Here is a 16215-nt window from a genome sequence, read left to right on the forward strand (position 1 = left end):
GGTTAAGTGATTTTCGTCTGAATCAATATTTAACATCCAAATAGGACTGGAGTATAAATAAGATTTTTTTTATAAAATTTTTAATATGTTAATAAGTAAATATCAGACTGCATTTCTATATTCATATTATTTATTTCAATTAAAATATAAGAAATGTAATAATGTAAAATATACTTTATAAAAGGACTTTGAAAAATTTTAGATATAAGATTAATATTTTGATTACTGCTTTTATTTTCAATACGTAAAACTTAAAATAATACTTGAGGGCATTCCATTGCTCAAGAATTCTATCTATGACTGCTTGTCTAGAAAGCCACCTTGTGGGGGCGTACTTTAGTATAACATGCATTTCTGTACCGAAATGTTCTTGAAAACTCTGAAAGTATGCCCTCCTAAGGGGGCTGTTACAAAAATGATGGTTTACGTCTTTTAAAAATTTATCAATTTCAAAACAAGCGGTCATTGAAGCTAAATTTAAAATGTGACAAACACATCCATTAACATGCAGATTTGGAATAGCTTGCTTCAGCCTTGCTTGTACTCCGCTCTTTGCTCCCATCATAACCGAGCAATTGTCGGCAATGAAACCAATACATTTTCCAAGTGGTATTGAATGTTTTTTCAAAGATTTAATAATGGCATTAAAAATGCCCCCCGTCCTACTATCGGTCAAAGGTATCAAATCTAAAAAGCTATCAATGCACTTTTTATCAAAAATTCGAACCGAAACTGCCAAATTTTTTGATACACATATATCAGTCGTTTCATCTGTTATTAGAGAGTAATAATTCTTCTGACAAAATGCAATTATGGATTTATAATTTTCTGGCCCTGTTAGTTGAGTTATTAGTTCCTGTGCTTTAATTCTTTGACGCAAAATTTGTTCACAATTTTAGAATCAGTTATGCTATTTTTCATAAGCATATTTAAATGATCCATAATTGCAAATGGCAAATTGTGCTCGGCAACAAAACAACTTAACTATATATTTTCTTCGAAAAATTTAAAATTTGTTTGTACATTCAGAGCTGCTTTGCAAATGACTTGAAGTGTAGTGCAGTATTTTACAAAAATGTACCAAATATGTCAATGTAGTAATAACGTACTTTCGTGAAGCGAAATGTACCAAAAAAAGTACAAATGTACCATGATTATCATCAGTGATTTGGAAACAAATGGATTTTCATCAATCGACGTTTTGCTTTGGTATTCATTTTCTTAACCGAAAATCCCCGTAAAGGGACAAAAATACCAATTTTAATTTCAGTTTCGCAGAAAATCCCAACGAGTTCACTTGCGAAATTTTATGCAGGCGCATAAAATTTGAAGATAAAAACAAAGAGTGTAGAATATTGGTAGGAATGTGAAGTAAATAATTGAAAAAAAAAAAACTTGGAATAAAAGTGAATGAATAAAAGAGGAGCACGAAGTTTAAAAACAGAAAGTGAACTCTAAACTTCATCGAACGTTGGAAAAACAAATTCCAAACTAATTAAAACCAACCATTATCTATAGAGAATTAGGCACCGAAAAGGCTGCAGTGTGTATGTGTGTGAAATTTCTTGGAGGGAAGAGTAGCAGCGGTGTCAGATTTTAGACGGAGGTTTCTTCACTGGTTAATACAAAATGTCGGATGGCAGCCCAGTGCGTACGCGACAAAATTGCTGTCGCCTCTGCTTGGCTCCGGGCAGTGAATGCATATCGATATTGAACAGCTATGCGGCGGATAAGGAACCGTTGGCTACGAAAATACAGAATTGCGTCAACATCAAGGTAAGAGCTCGTAATGCGTACATAATACTCATAATATTGAGAAACAATTTGCATTAGGTAGTCCAATTAATTATACAACGGATCACCTAGGAGCTTTTCTATATGTGTACATACATTTATATATGCATAAATGTATGAAAGGTTCTTCATTGGAAAGCGAGTATACACATAATTTAAAGATATATAAGCGTAACTCAATTTGTCAATTTGGAACAGTACATAGAAATGAAAATTTTTTGAGGTTAGGATAAGGTAAATGAATGATTGCTTTTGATTGTGCAAGTTTTGCGTCCGTATGCTCCCACATGTCATGACATGCCACGCTACGCCATGTGGAATTGCCAAGTCACCATATTGGTTAATGATGATGAATGTGTTGTATTTGTTGGTTAGGTAGAGTTGCTGGTATTTTGTGGCGTTGCCAGCTCCCATGAGCACGCAATCAATGATGATGGGGTCTGGCCTGATGCATTATACTGTGGTGTGTGCGCGCTCTCTTTTCTTCTCGACGTGACATGGCAGTATCAGCGAGTGTAGCTACGGTATAGGGATAGGCTAAGTACACCAGCTCTTATTCAGAAAGTATAAGCGCGCATTGTGTGGAATCGATTCCATTTCGGATCCGGAATAATAGCGTTATAGCATTCGCGTTGGCTGACTAACGAGAATCACAAGACTCGTCGTTAGCTGGTTGTTACGTTGGCTACTTTGCTGGCTTTTATGTAGAGCTAAATGGTGGTTGAGTAGCTACATGATATGGCTCAATATGTATAGATGTAGTGTCATGGCTATGCAGTCTCCGCGCGTTGTTCACGATTCCGCGTAGAGTCGGTCGGTTGTTTGGCTACGACCACAGTTGTGTGCTTTTAATCAATACTATTACGGCCTCATTGAGGCAGTCGTCAGCTATAGCTGCGTTAGACTCGATATGGTTATGTATGTAGTGGTAATATAGAGAACCTGATGCATGAGCAGCTGTATATTCAAATGGCTATCTATTGTTCCATGAATACATGTGCGTACGTTGTTCTATTATGTGGCAATAGAAACTTCTTCCAATTAATTTTAATCATGTGAATTTAATAATTTAAATTGATAAGATATTACTTCAAATATATGATTGCTTTAAGGCTTTTTTTACGGTTTCCACTACAAATAGTATTTTTCGTTTGTTGAGGAGTTGGCAAATTCTCAGTTGTTGTTGTTGTAGCAGTGCTTCCTCTTGTTACAGTTGATTTGCGGAGTAGTGTTGGTTTAGATTTCTTTGGTAATATATGAATGCGCATCATTCTGGTCCTTCGACCTGGTTGGTTAAGCAGGTATGCGAAATATATGTGCTACAATGTGAGCTACCTTTCCTTTGTTACTATAGCAACACAAAATCCGCTGTCCAACTATTCACAAACCTAATTATTGGGGATGCTACAAATATTCGTCTTCGTAAAGGTAAAAGATTTGGCCCATTTGTCATTAGCACCAAATTATGTGTATATTTTGCGAATGGTTATGTAGATAGATTTATGGCGCTTAGCCGTTAAAACGGTTATGGCGGTCCAACATGGGTCGTCAGATGCTTTACCGCTGGGCCAACTGGAACATCCTTGGTGGAAATTTTTTGCTATCTGCGTATGCCCTTTTGTATTTTCCTTTTTAATTACATATTCATAAAATGTAAAATATTTTTTATAAATTCGTGAGTTACAGAATTATTCATTATGTTCCACTGCGGACGAAACATTTCATAAAAATATTACATGGGTTGTTTAGTGTTTTTAAATTCTTCTTGCTGTTGTTGTTGTGGTAACGATAAGGATACTCCCCGAAGGTTTTTTGGAGTGTTATCGATGTATACAGTACTTTGTAGGATGCATATCTGGTACGTTCCGGTAACAAGCACCATTAAGGTAATAGCCCAACCATCTCCGGAACGGTTTATTATGACCACGTATCTGTTTATGAAATTTCTTCGCCAAGCGTCAGCCAGTTTTTTGCAGCATGGTGTACATCAGAATGGTGAGGGATTCTTGCTGAAAAATATCACATTCGTAACATCCCTATTGACATAGACGAATTAGGAGAAGGTAAAATGGCAAAAATTGACAGCAACGAATATTTGTGCAATGACAATGTGGTCAAAAACTTAACTGACGGATTATTCAGAACATGCTCAAAGCCACCGTCAAGGCTACACATCTCTTGGGAAATAAAAATATTAACGTTGTGCTGCGGAAAATTTAACAATAATACCATATGATCGATAAAATTAAAAAGACTGCATCCAACTTTGGTTATCTGGAAGGTTGGCTCATTTAAAAACACTAATAATTGTTGGATATCTCTGGTGTTGGCTGCATCGCTATCTCTTTCTGTATTATGCTTCCAATATATACTTTTCTAAAGAGACGGCGGTGGTTGCGGTGCACGTAATGGTAGTGGTGCTTAACCACATCATTGTTATTGCCGTCTCTGATACACAGTCTTGTTTGCTTTAGCTGGGAGCTGGCTGTCGTTCATGGTTGCATCGACGACAACTGACTGACTGACTATGGAAAGCACAGCTGGTGGTTTCGTTATCGTCTTCGCTATTTTGTATGCGTTCTTCCCATTTCTTTAAGGCGTTATCGTTGACGTTTGCGGTCTATCGACAGCAGTTGCCCGATCGATTCCAAAAGAGGTTATGTGGTGATGACTTGGATGTTTGCCGTGCTGTTAGCTAACTTTACACTTGAATTGATAAGCAGCGGAGTAGCAAATAAGAGTACGCATAGCTGTGTATAAATATGGTTAGCTACTATTTTGTAGCAGCTGTTGTTACATTTAATCCAATAATATATACAAGGTGTGTGTATGTAGGAGTGGTGTCGTCTTGGATATGTCAAACTCCGTGAAACAACAACGCCACTATTTAAGTTAAACCTCACATTTTCCAATGCGTAGTGGTGTTTGTCATGCAGGCTTTTAGCCATATTTTAGGTTATGTGCTCCATGGCAAAGAGGCGGAAAACTTTAGAATTAATAGTAGTTTTAGGTAAAAATAATAATAGCATTATATTCAGGGCATACAATGGGAATTCCTTTGATCGAATTATTATGGTAAATATACACAATAAATATAATGTGAAAGATTTCTAAAATATATTTTTTTACTTTGCAGGGGTACTTACAGCTGAAAAAAAAGCTTTTTTTCTGCAAAAAACAACGGCTATGTTTCTTTTCGGATCAAGCCCCTCAAGAAATGCTTTTGAAAAAATTCTCATCAAAATGTATTATCTATTGCTTTCTATCACCGGCGAGTATCGCTAAGATTTTATGACAATATTTACCCAACAAATCCAGTTCTCAGCGCCCAATTCCCTAAAGTCGCAGTAGAGCAAAGCATACCTCCGAAGTAGAAGGGCATTACTATTGCACAACTTTGAACTTGGTACTGTAATAGGTTAAACCCTTACTTATACAGAATCAGCCCTGAAGTTTGCAATGTATGTCCTGCATGAAATGTGCTCGCACATGACATCAACCAAATTTCCAACTGAAACGTGGGATAAACGTGAACGGCGATCTCCATAAACAGGCGTCGGATCTTTATGCCGGGAATTGCCCGGTGAATCCAGTACTCAAAGAAAAGTATCCAAAACTCGCGGAAGAGGATCGCATGCTCCCCAGGGAAACGCGTGTCACTCTTGCTCAACTTCGTTCTGGATACTGTAACAGGTTAAACTCTTACCTATCCAGAATCAACCCCGCCATACAAAATGTATGCCCCGCTTGCAATGTGTCCCCACATGACACCAACCATCTCTTTAATTGTAATGTGGAACCAACGCCTCGTAACACCCCTTTACTTATGTTGTTGTTGTTGTCGTTGTTGTTGTTGTTGTTGTAGCGTTAAGGTTGCTCCCCGAAGGCTTTGGGGAGTGTTATCGATGTGATGGTCCTTTGCCGGATACAAATCCGGTACGCTCCGGTACCATAGCACCATTAAGGTGCTAGACCGACCATCTCGGAAACGATTTATGTGGCCACATTAAACCTTCAGGCCATTCCCTCCCTCCCTACCCCCAAGTTCCATGAGGAGCTTGGGTTAGCCAGAGCCTCGTCTGTTAGTGAAAGAGGATTCGCCGCGGATAGGTGAGGTTGACAATTGGGGTTGGAGAAGCTATATATTGCGCTGGAAAGGTTGCGCTACACAGGCCCTTGAATCTGGTATTTCAGTCGCCTCTTACGACAGGCATACCTACCGCGGGTATATTCTGATCCCCTAACCCGCTGGGGTCCCCCACCCCTGTTGAAACAGCAAGTTTCCTTGGACTCCCGTTAGAGGATATTGATGACAATTTGTGATCGGTCGCGGCTGTTAGGTGGAGCGAAGCAATGCAACAACAACAACATCAACGCATTATGGCATGTTACCAAGTGATCCGTTTCAAAAGCGTTTCCCATGTTGGCCCATCATACCTATAGCAATATATTTGTCAATGCTATGGTGGCCAGCATTGAACGAACTATAATTTGTCAATAACCTGAAAAGAACAGTATATCGAGCATCCTTTGGAGGAGTGAAAGGAGTACTCATGCCTAACTCAAACATTAAACGTGGTCTTTAACCAGGTATATCTGGACTATCTTCGATAGTCTCAGGCATACGAACAAGAAAAAGAAGGGCTTTGCTGCTTTCAGGACTGCCACCGGATGTCTCCTTATGACCCCCGAACACCATCTACATAGTGAGGCCAACGAGCTCAACATTAAAGAGTACAACAAAATGCTGAACAGGCAGTTTTTGCTAAGTTGTCACGAACCAGGACATCCTAGCAAACAACTGCTTGATCTAGCCCCGCTTTCACGGGGGTTAAGGGAACCACTCCATAAGCACTATGACGAGATCCGGCACCTGCCAACGCAGCCGTTTCATCCAGACAAGCAGAAGCAGGCCCTGAGCCAAATCAAAACAGAATCGGTAAACTCTTTTTCCAGGGCGCGCCCAGTGAACCCTGTTATTAATATGCAATATCCTACCCTTGCAGAAGAAGAAAGCATATTACCAAGGCAGACACGGTATGCCTGTCGTAAGAGGCGACTAAAATACCAGATTCAAGGGGCTGTGTAGCGCAACCCTTCAGGTTGCCAGCGCAATATATAGCTTCTCCATACCCAATTCTCAACCTCACCTATCCGCGGCGAATCCTGTTCCACTAACAGACGAGGCTCTAGCGACCCTAAGCTCCTCATGGAACTTGGGGTTGGGGAGGGAGGGATGGCCTGAAGGTTTAATGTGGCCACATAAATCGTTCCCGAGATGGTCGGGCTAGCACCTTAATGGTGCTGTGGTACCGGAGCGTACCGTATCTGTATCCGGCAAAGGACAATCACATCGATAACAATCCCCAAAGCCATCGGGGAGCAACCTTATCACTACAACAACAACGACAACAACAAAAACACAGTCACTCTGGCCCAACTTCGTTCTGGATACTGTAACAGGTTAAACTTACTGGTCCAGAATCAACCCCGACGTACGTAATGTATGTCCTGCATGCGATGTGTCCCCATATGACACCAATCATCTTTTCAATTGTAATATGGAACAGACGCCTCTAACACAAATGGTCCGCCCCTGTTGAAACAGTCAATTTCCTTGGACTCCTGTTAGAGGACTTCGATGACAATTTGTGAGTGTTCGTGATCATTAAATGTGGCGAAGCACTGTTAACACAACAACAAGGGCATTATCCACTAACATAAGTCTGCAACTGGGTACTTACAGAACAACCAAACAAACATGATAGCTACGCCTGTACGCTGAAGGAGTGGAGACTCCTTTCAAACCCCAGCGGGTTAGGGGATCAGAATATACCCGCGGTAGGGATTGCTGTCGTAAGAGGCGACTAAAATACCAGATTCAAAGGGCTGTGGAGCGCAACCTTTTAGGTTGCCAGCGCAATATATAGCTTCTCCAAACCCAATTGTCAACCTCACCTATCCGCGGCGAATCCTGTATGGGGTAGGGAGAGAGGGAATGGCCTGAAGGTTTAATGTGGCCACATAAATCGTTCCCGAGATGGTCGGGCTAGCACCTTAATGGTGCTGTGGTACCGGAGCGTACCGGATTTGTATCCGGCAAAGGACCATCACATCGATAACACTCCCCAAAGCCTTCGGGGAGAAACCTTATCGCTACAACAACAACAAGACTCCTTTCAACAGCATTTTCAGAAGTTGCGACGAGGAGCACTGCAAAGAAACTGAAACACTACTTTTGCGAATGCCCAACTAGAACACATTAGCTCTCAAAGTATGGGCCGTGATATACTGACGAAACTTCAAGAAGTTGCAAGATGCTTCGTAAAAGATATTTATTTATTTATTTATTTATATATATATCTACACGACATAGTCCCCACAGATAGACACAATACATCAAAACAAGATAAAATAAAATAATAATAATTACACAATACAAGGAGTTGATTAAAAAAAAAAACAAACAAAAAGTCTTGGTGACTTAAATACATTTAAATAATAATTACAAAGTATAATGTGTACTTATTAAATCATTCAAATTCAAAGTGTAAAAGACGCACAGAGGTATAGGGGGTTACACCTTACATATTTAACGTAGAAAGCAGGTACTTTTCAATTCTGAAAATCGGGTCGCAAGCATCTTAAGTCTTTGCAGTGATTATTGAAATCCTGAAAAATGCCCCGAAGTGGGTCATGCAATTCGAAGTTCGATCGGCATGTAATTATATGCAGTTGTCGAAAATATCTAGACGGTCTGACTGGCACATTGAACTTAATTTCGCCAAGCAGAAATGGGCTAGCTATCATCCCTCTTAAGAAATTGGTGTGAATAGAATATCGACAAATTTAACAACAATCAATAATTGGCTCCAGAAGAAAGTACAGAACTGCGCTATTTGGCCAAACAATGCCTGAATGTGTTCTGAATAAATAATGTTGTTGTTGTTGTAGCGATAAGGTTACTCCCCGAAGGCTTTGGGGAGTGTTATCGATGTGATGGCCTTTTGCCGGATACAGAACCGCTACGCTCCGGTAACACAGCACCATTAAGGTGCTAGCCCGACCATCTCGGGAACGAGGCTACATTAAACCTTCCGTTCATCCCTCCCTCCCCACCTCCAAGTTCCATGAGGAGCTTGGGGTCGCCAGAGCCTCGTCTGTTAGTGAAACAGGATTCGCCACTGATAGGTGAGGGTGAGAATTGGGTTTGGAGAAGCTATATTTTGCGCTGGCAACCTGAAAGGGTTGCGATACACACCCCTTGAGTCTGATATTTTAGTCGCCTTTTACGGCAGGCATAGCTACCGCTGGTATATTCTGACCCCCTAACCCGCTGGGGGACTGAATAAATGATAATTAATATCACTTCGACAACTGAGTGCTTCAGTGGAGATATCCTCAATAAAAGCAGCTTTGATTGTAACAGGGACTCCTAAGATTGCTTTAAATTTCAAATTAGTACAGTAAGATGGAGAGGGGCATGGAATATAACCTTCGTTGGCCCAGTTTTCGAAACTAACAAAACATTGCCGCAAAGTAGTCAACTATTACAAAACTATTTGAGTATATTGTGAGACAGAAACTGCATTTTGTCGTTAAGCATATAATTATTAAAAATCACCATAGGCTCATGTCCGGTAAATCCTCCGTTTGCAAATCTATCAATTTTCTTTTTGCACATTTTCTTACAATGTGAACTTGAGTCCGGTGTTGTTTCTCAAAAGATTTGATAAAGTAAGTCATTCAATCCTGATTTAAAAATGGGCTTGATTCGGCTTCCACTCAATATTTTTGACATAGATAAAATCATATATTCACCAACGTAAAATCGCTATAGTAATTGATATTACTCAATCCAATCCTTTTACGGCCACCTCCGGGGTGCCTTAAGGGCCCTTCCTGGTACCACTACTGTTTGTAAAATTTCTAAGCGAAATTCAGGGCCGTTTCCACAAAATTTCTGTTGTGCGCCTATTATTTAAAGATGTTGTTGTTGTTGTAGCGATAAGGTTGCTCCCCGAAGGCTTTGGGGAGTGTTATCGATGTGATGGTCCTTTGCCGGATACAGATCCGGTACGCTCCGGTACCACAGCACCATTAAGGTGCTGGCCCGACCATCTCGGGAAAGATTTATGTGGCCACATTAAACATTCAGGCCATCCCCTCCCTCCCCAACCCCAAGTTCCATAAGGAGCTTAGGGTCGCCAGAGCCTCGTCTGTTAGTGCAACAGGATTCGCCGCGGATAGGTGAGGTTGACAATTGGGTCTGGAGAAGCTATATGTAGCGCTGGCAACCAGCAGGGTTGCGCTACACAGCCCCTTGAATCTGGTATTTTAGTCGCCTCTTACGACAGGCATACCTACCGCGGGTATATTCTGACCCCCCCTAACCCGCTGGGGGATTATTTAAAGATATTTACCACCATCACAAATTCCTCTTGACGGATATGGTACAATCTGATCTTTCATGCTTATCCAAATAGGATAATCCGCAATTTGTATATTATTTGAATGTCCCTCTTCGCATCCCTTAAAGAGGTAAAGGAGTTGTTTTCGATTCGAAATTTTCTTTCGCGACTTAAGCATTTGATTTCTACCATTGCTAAGTCAGACCGGGTTTTTATCTGACGTTTCAGCACATATTTACCTGATCCTTATACCCATAAGTTGTTGTTCACTGCGCTCGATCGTTTTAAGCTGGAATTTACATGCTTAATTTGTAAACCGGATCATGAGTGACATATTACGAGGCTTGAACGAAAATAAAAAACTTGTTTTCGGTACGCGTTGCGTTCATTGAATTTTTCTGAATCGATTCGATCATGTAATGGCTAGGTGTACACTTATAAGTCTACATTTTCTTGTACTTACGGCCACCGTGCAGTGGTGGTTGGGTGCTCCACCTACCACACCGAAGGTCCTAGATTCATGTCCCGGGTAAAGCAACAAAAACTAAAGTTTTTTTTAAACAAGAAAAAATTGTTTATAATAAAGTATTTTTTTATTTTTTTATGCTGTATTAACGATAAAGACACTCCCCGAAGTTTATTGATGGTCCTTTGCCGGATATTGAATTGAAAAATATTGTTACGAATATTAGCAAAACTAAGGGGTGCTGCTATCTCTAAGCCGATGCTAAACAGTGATATCATGCACATCCATAGATCAATCATTATGTATCTACATAAACGAATTGCGTCTACACATATGTACCATGTACGTATACGAGCAGCGGAGGATCAATGCACAAACACATGCATATATCTGAGATACTCCTGAAAGTATGCAATGAGAGAAGCTATAAAATCGTGCAATTGTAGCTACAGCTGAGAAGTTTGAGAGCTGATGGCATCTAGTAGGTTCTGGAAATAGAAGCGCCTAGAAGATGCGAACGTTGAAATCAGAGAGTATAAAAGGCAGCAAATGTAGAGGCGCTGGAATTCAGTTTGATTTGAGCTATCTAGCATTTTCGATTAAGACGCTATCTACCGAGCCATAGCAGTATTATTTTGAAAGTCAGTTTCATTTAAGCTATCAGTTTGGTTATTAAGCCAGCTAGTTGTAAAGTATAAGTGTTATTGTGAATTTAATAAAGGCCATTTTTCCATTATTCAATATTGGAGTTATATATTCAACAATTTAGCGATACGAACGTTAGCAGAAGATTGCAAATAAGAGGATTTGCAAGTAAATTCGTTACAATTGGTGTCAGAAGAGGAATTGTTGAATAAATTCCAGAGGACAACTGGGACATGGCAAAATCGAGTGAGTTGAGGACCCAGCAATTGAAGAAGGAGTTGGAGAGCCGTGGATTGAATACAACCGGCAATAAGATCGAACTTCAAGCACGGCTACGAGAGGTAATGGAGTCGCAAGGAATTGATGTGGACGAGTATGTCTTTTATCCTGATGGGGACGAGACAACAACAAAAATTGAAGAGAAGAACGGAAGTCCGAGTCCAGTCGCAAGCAGCGAGAATAATGCGATATTGGCTTTGTTATCACAGATATCGGCAAAAATGGAAACCCAGGAAACACGCATAACAGAAATGTCATTACAAATATCTACAAATATGGCATCCCAACTGGAATCCCAAGAGACACGAATAACATCAAAGATTGAAGCACAAGAAACGCGTATGTCAGAAATGTCGACACAGATTACATCCCAGATGGAAACTCAACTGGAAGAGCAAAAGACATATATCACATCTCAGTTGGCTGAGCAGTTGAAAGCACAGGAGGCCCGCATATCCTCGCAGCTGGAGGCACAGGAGATAAGCTGGAAGCACAGGATACAAAAATTGTGCAGCGCAGATATTGTTGATGAAATCATAATTGGAGTGGACTTCTTAATCAACCAAGGCATCAAGATCGATATGCAAAGCAAGACGATGCGATATAAGAACATGGATGTGCCGCTCAATTTCGGCTACGAGAGGCTACAGCAGTAAACGAGTGCTGGTGGAAGAGAGTCGGCAAATACCACCAAAATCCGAAGCAGTCATCTGGGAAAAGGTTGATGGAGATTGTGGGACAAACAAATTGTGGGTTGTCGAAACAGCAAACAAATCAGCACTGAACATACTTGTAGGAAAAACCCTGGCTATGACAAAACAAGATGGACGTATTCCGGTAAGAGTACTCAATGAGTTCAATTCACCATTTAATTTGACCAAAGGAGCTATTTTGGGAAGATGCCAAGAGGCTGAAGTAGTTATTAACTGTGAACAGCTCCAGGAACACGTTTAATTTAGTAATACTGATCTTTCAAATGACATCACGGCATGGACGCAGGGGCTAGAGGAAGCCTATCAGAATAAGGCAAAACAACTGCTCCTAAAGTACGCAAACATATTTGACCAGGATGGTTCCAAACCAGGCCGCACCAATGTTGTGAAACATCAAATTGACACTGGAGACGCGAGGCCGATACGTCAAGCTCCACGTAGTGTTCCACTGGCGAAGCGGGAAGTTGTGAGTCAAATTATACAAGAAATGAGCGACAGCGGCGTCATCGAACCATCAGCTAGTCCCTGGAGCTCACCGGTAGTACTTGTAAAGAAGAAGGATGGAAAAATGAGGTTTTGTGTGAACTACCGGAAGTTGAATAACGTTACGAAAAAGGATAGCTACCCATTGCCAAGAATTGATGACACTCTGGACTCGCTATCTGGTACGAAATGGTTTTCCACACTGGACTTGAAAAGCGGCTACTGGCAAGTTGAGGTGAAGGAGGAAGATAAAGAGAAAACAGCCTTCAGTGTCGGTGATGGTCTTTGGCAATTTACAGTGATGCCTTTTGGTTCTTATAATGCACCAGCTACTTTTCAGAGACTCATGGACCAGGTACTGAAAGGACTACATTGGAAAACATGCTTGGTGTACCTGGACGACATCATCGTATTGGGCAAGAATTTTGATGAACATCTTAAGAACTTGGAGGAAGTTTTCCAGAGAATAGCTGGCGCTGGTCTGAAGTCCCAAAAAGTGTGCGCTGTTTAAAAAGGAAGTAAATTATTTGGGTCACAAGGTACCGACAGAGGGCATCTGCACTGCGAACGAAAAGATAGAGGCTGTAAAGGATTGGCCAAGACCACAGAACCTACATGAATTAAGAAGTTTCCTTGGGCTGTGCACATATTACCGCCGATTTGTACCAAATTTTTCCAGCGTAGCCCATAGCCTCCATGAGCTTACAAGAAAAAATAAAGCTTTTGAATGGAAGAAGGAGCAAGAAGTGGCTCTCCAAACATTGAAGGAGCCTTTGTGCACTGCCCCAGGAGCAACATTTATTCTAGATACAGATGCGAGTGGATATGCTATAGGAGGCGTTTTATCACAACTGGTCGATGGACAGGAGAAGGTAGTTGCATATTACAGCCGTTCGATTGGAAAACCAGAGAGGAACTACTCCGTTACGTGGAGAGAGCTATTGGCATTGGTAGAGTGCATTAAACATTTTCACAAATACCTCTACGGCCAGCGATTCCGTGTTAGGACAGATCACGCAGCTTTAAAATGGCTTCTGCAGTTCCGTAATCCGGAAGGACAATTGGCACGGTGGATTGAGCGACTACAAAGCTATGACTTTTCCATTGAGCATCGAAAAGGTAGTACCCATGGAAATGCCGATGCAATGTCACGAAGACCATGTAGTTTGGAATGCAAGCACTGTTCAAAAGCCGAGGCTAAAGAAGACATTATAGATGTCCGGCTAATGACTATAACATGTACAGATGAATGGGACAAAGAACAGCTAAAAAAGTGTCAGCTAGAAGATACAGATCTGTCACGTGTTATGCAAGGGCTCGAACGAAACGAAAGACCAAACAGAGAAGAGATGTCAGCAGAGAGTCCCATTGCGAAGTCATATTGGGCACAGTGGAACAGTTTAGAATTGATATCCGGTTGCCTTCATCGAGTATGGAAGAGTGAGGATGGTAAATGCAAGAAGAAACTGATAGTTGTTCCCAGAAAGAGGATTCCTGACGTGCTCAGCGAGCTGCATAATGGTCCAAGCGGAGGTCATCTTGGAATCACGAAGACGCTCGAGAACATTAAACAGAGATTCTATTGGGTTGGTTGCCGTCAGTCGGTCACTGAGTGGATTGCAAACTGCGAGGTTTGCAGCAGAGCGAAAGGGCCCAGAACCCGAAGTCATGGCCAGATGAAGCAATATAACTCAGGTGCGCCATTTGAAAGGATCGCTATGGATGTCGCCAGTCCATTTCCTACTAGCAACGGCGGAAACAAATATGTACTGGTAGTTATGGATTATTTCAGCAAATGGCCAGAGGTATACATAATCCCAAATCAAGAAGCGGAAACGGTAGCAGAAGTGTTTATAAACAATTGCGTTGCAAGGCATGGTGTACCAATGGAGTTACATTCTGACCAAGGCAGGAATTTCGAATCAGCTGTGTTCCAGGAAATGTGTAAATCATTGGGCATTCGAAAAACACGGACAACTGCATTGCATCCTCAATCCGATGGTATGGTAGAACGATTCAATAGAACATTGAACGAAAGTAGTAGACAAGTATCATAAAGACTGGGATACCCGCATACCATTATTCTTGATGGCTTACCGATCAGCAGTGCATGAGACAACGGGCCAAACCCCTGCAAAAGTAAAATTTGGCAATGACCTTAAACTGCCAGCTGATTTGAAGTTTGGGATAGATGCCAATGCGGAGAGAAATGCCAAGAAATCCACTAGTGATTTGGAAGAAGAGCTAAGAGAAATACATGATCTGATAAGGCAACGAACAAAGATTATGAGTGACATGATGAAAGCCAGATACGATAAAGCAATTAATTCGGAAGGTTTTCAGGAAGGAGATTTGGTGCTGTTATACAACCCACAACGTAAAAAAGGTTTGTCCCCGAAATTGCAATGTAATTGGGAAGGCCCATACAAAGTTCTAAAACGGATCAACGATGTAGTGTACCGCATACAAACCATCGGTAAACCACGAACCAAAATGAAAATGGTCCATTTGGAAAGGCTGGCAACGTTTAGATCGGCAGATTTGTCTAATCGGGACGATCAGACTAAGGTGGAGGGCAGTGTTACGAATATTAGCAAAACTAAGGGGTGCTGCTATCTCTAAGCCGATGCTAAACAGTGATATCATGCACATCCATAGATCAAACATTATGTATCTACATAAACGAAACAATAATTGCGTCTACACATATGTACCATGTACGTATACGAGCAGCGGAGAATCAATGCACAAACACATGCATATATCTGAGATACTCCTGAAAGTATGCAATGAGAGAAGCTATAAAATCGTCCAACTGTAGTTACAGCTGAGAAGTTTGAGAGCTGATGGCATCTAGTAGATTCTGGAAATGGAAGCGCCTAGAAGATGCGAACGTTGAAATCAGAGAGTATAAAAGGCAGCAAATGTAGAGGCGCTGGAATTCAGTTTGATTTGAGCTATCAAGCATTTTCGATTAAGACGCCATCTAGCGAGCCATAGCAGTATTATTTTGAAAGTCAGATTCATTTAAACTATCAGTTTGGTTATTAAGCCAGCTAGTTGCAAAGTATAAGTGTTATTGTGAATTTAATAAAGGTCATTTTTCCATTATTCAATATTGGAGTTATTTATTCAACAATTTAGCGATACGAACGTTAGCAGAAGATTGCAAATAAGAGGATTTGCAAGTAAATTCGTTACAATATTTTAGCGAATACTCTAAAACGGTTTGATCGATTTCAATAATTTTTTTCGTTGCTTTATTCAATCGGACTAAGTGTCCTCAATTTATTAATATTTTGAGCTAATAGAACTAATTTGGCTTTTATTATTCCTGCTACTTTGGCTATTTTTAAACTGTTTTATTTATCTGGCTGGTTGGCTGGCCGGTTGGTTGGCTGGCTGGCACGAATTTTGTAATTGA

General features: G+C 40.8%; 1 protein-coding gene across 3 annotated transcripts in view; it reads left to right on the forward strand.

Annotated features, from left to right (window-relative positions):
* Positions 1-1283: 1283 nt before the first annotated feature.
* The window catches only part of hang (hangover), a 111214-nt gene continuing 96282 nt past the window's right edge, over positions 1284-16215 (forward strand). For all 3 annotated transcript variants that reach the window (XM_067783468.1, XM_067783470.1, XM_067783469.1), the window contains exon 1: positions 1284-1776. In XM_067783468.1, the coding sequence (XP_067639569.1) occupies positions 1630-1776 (147 nt within the window). In that variant the 5' untranslated portion in view covers positions 1284-1629. The remainder of the gene's footprint in view (positions 1777-16215) is intronic.

The sequence above is a fragment of the Eurosta solidaginis genome, chromosome 4, assembly GCF_040869045.1.
Source record: "Eurosta solidaginis isolate ZX-2024a chromosome 4, ASM4086904v1, whole genome shotgun sequence".
Lineage (NCBI taxonomy): Eukaryota > Metazoa > Arthropoda > Insecta > Diptera > Tephritidae > Eurosta > Eurosta solidaginis.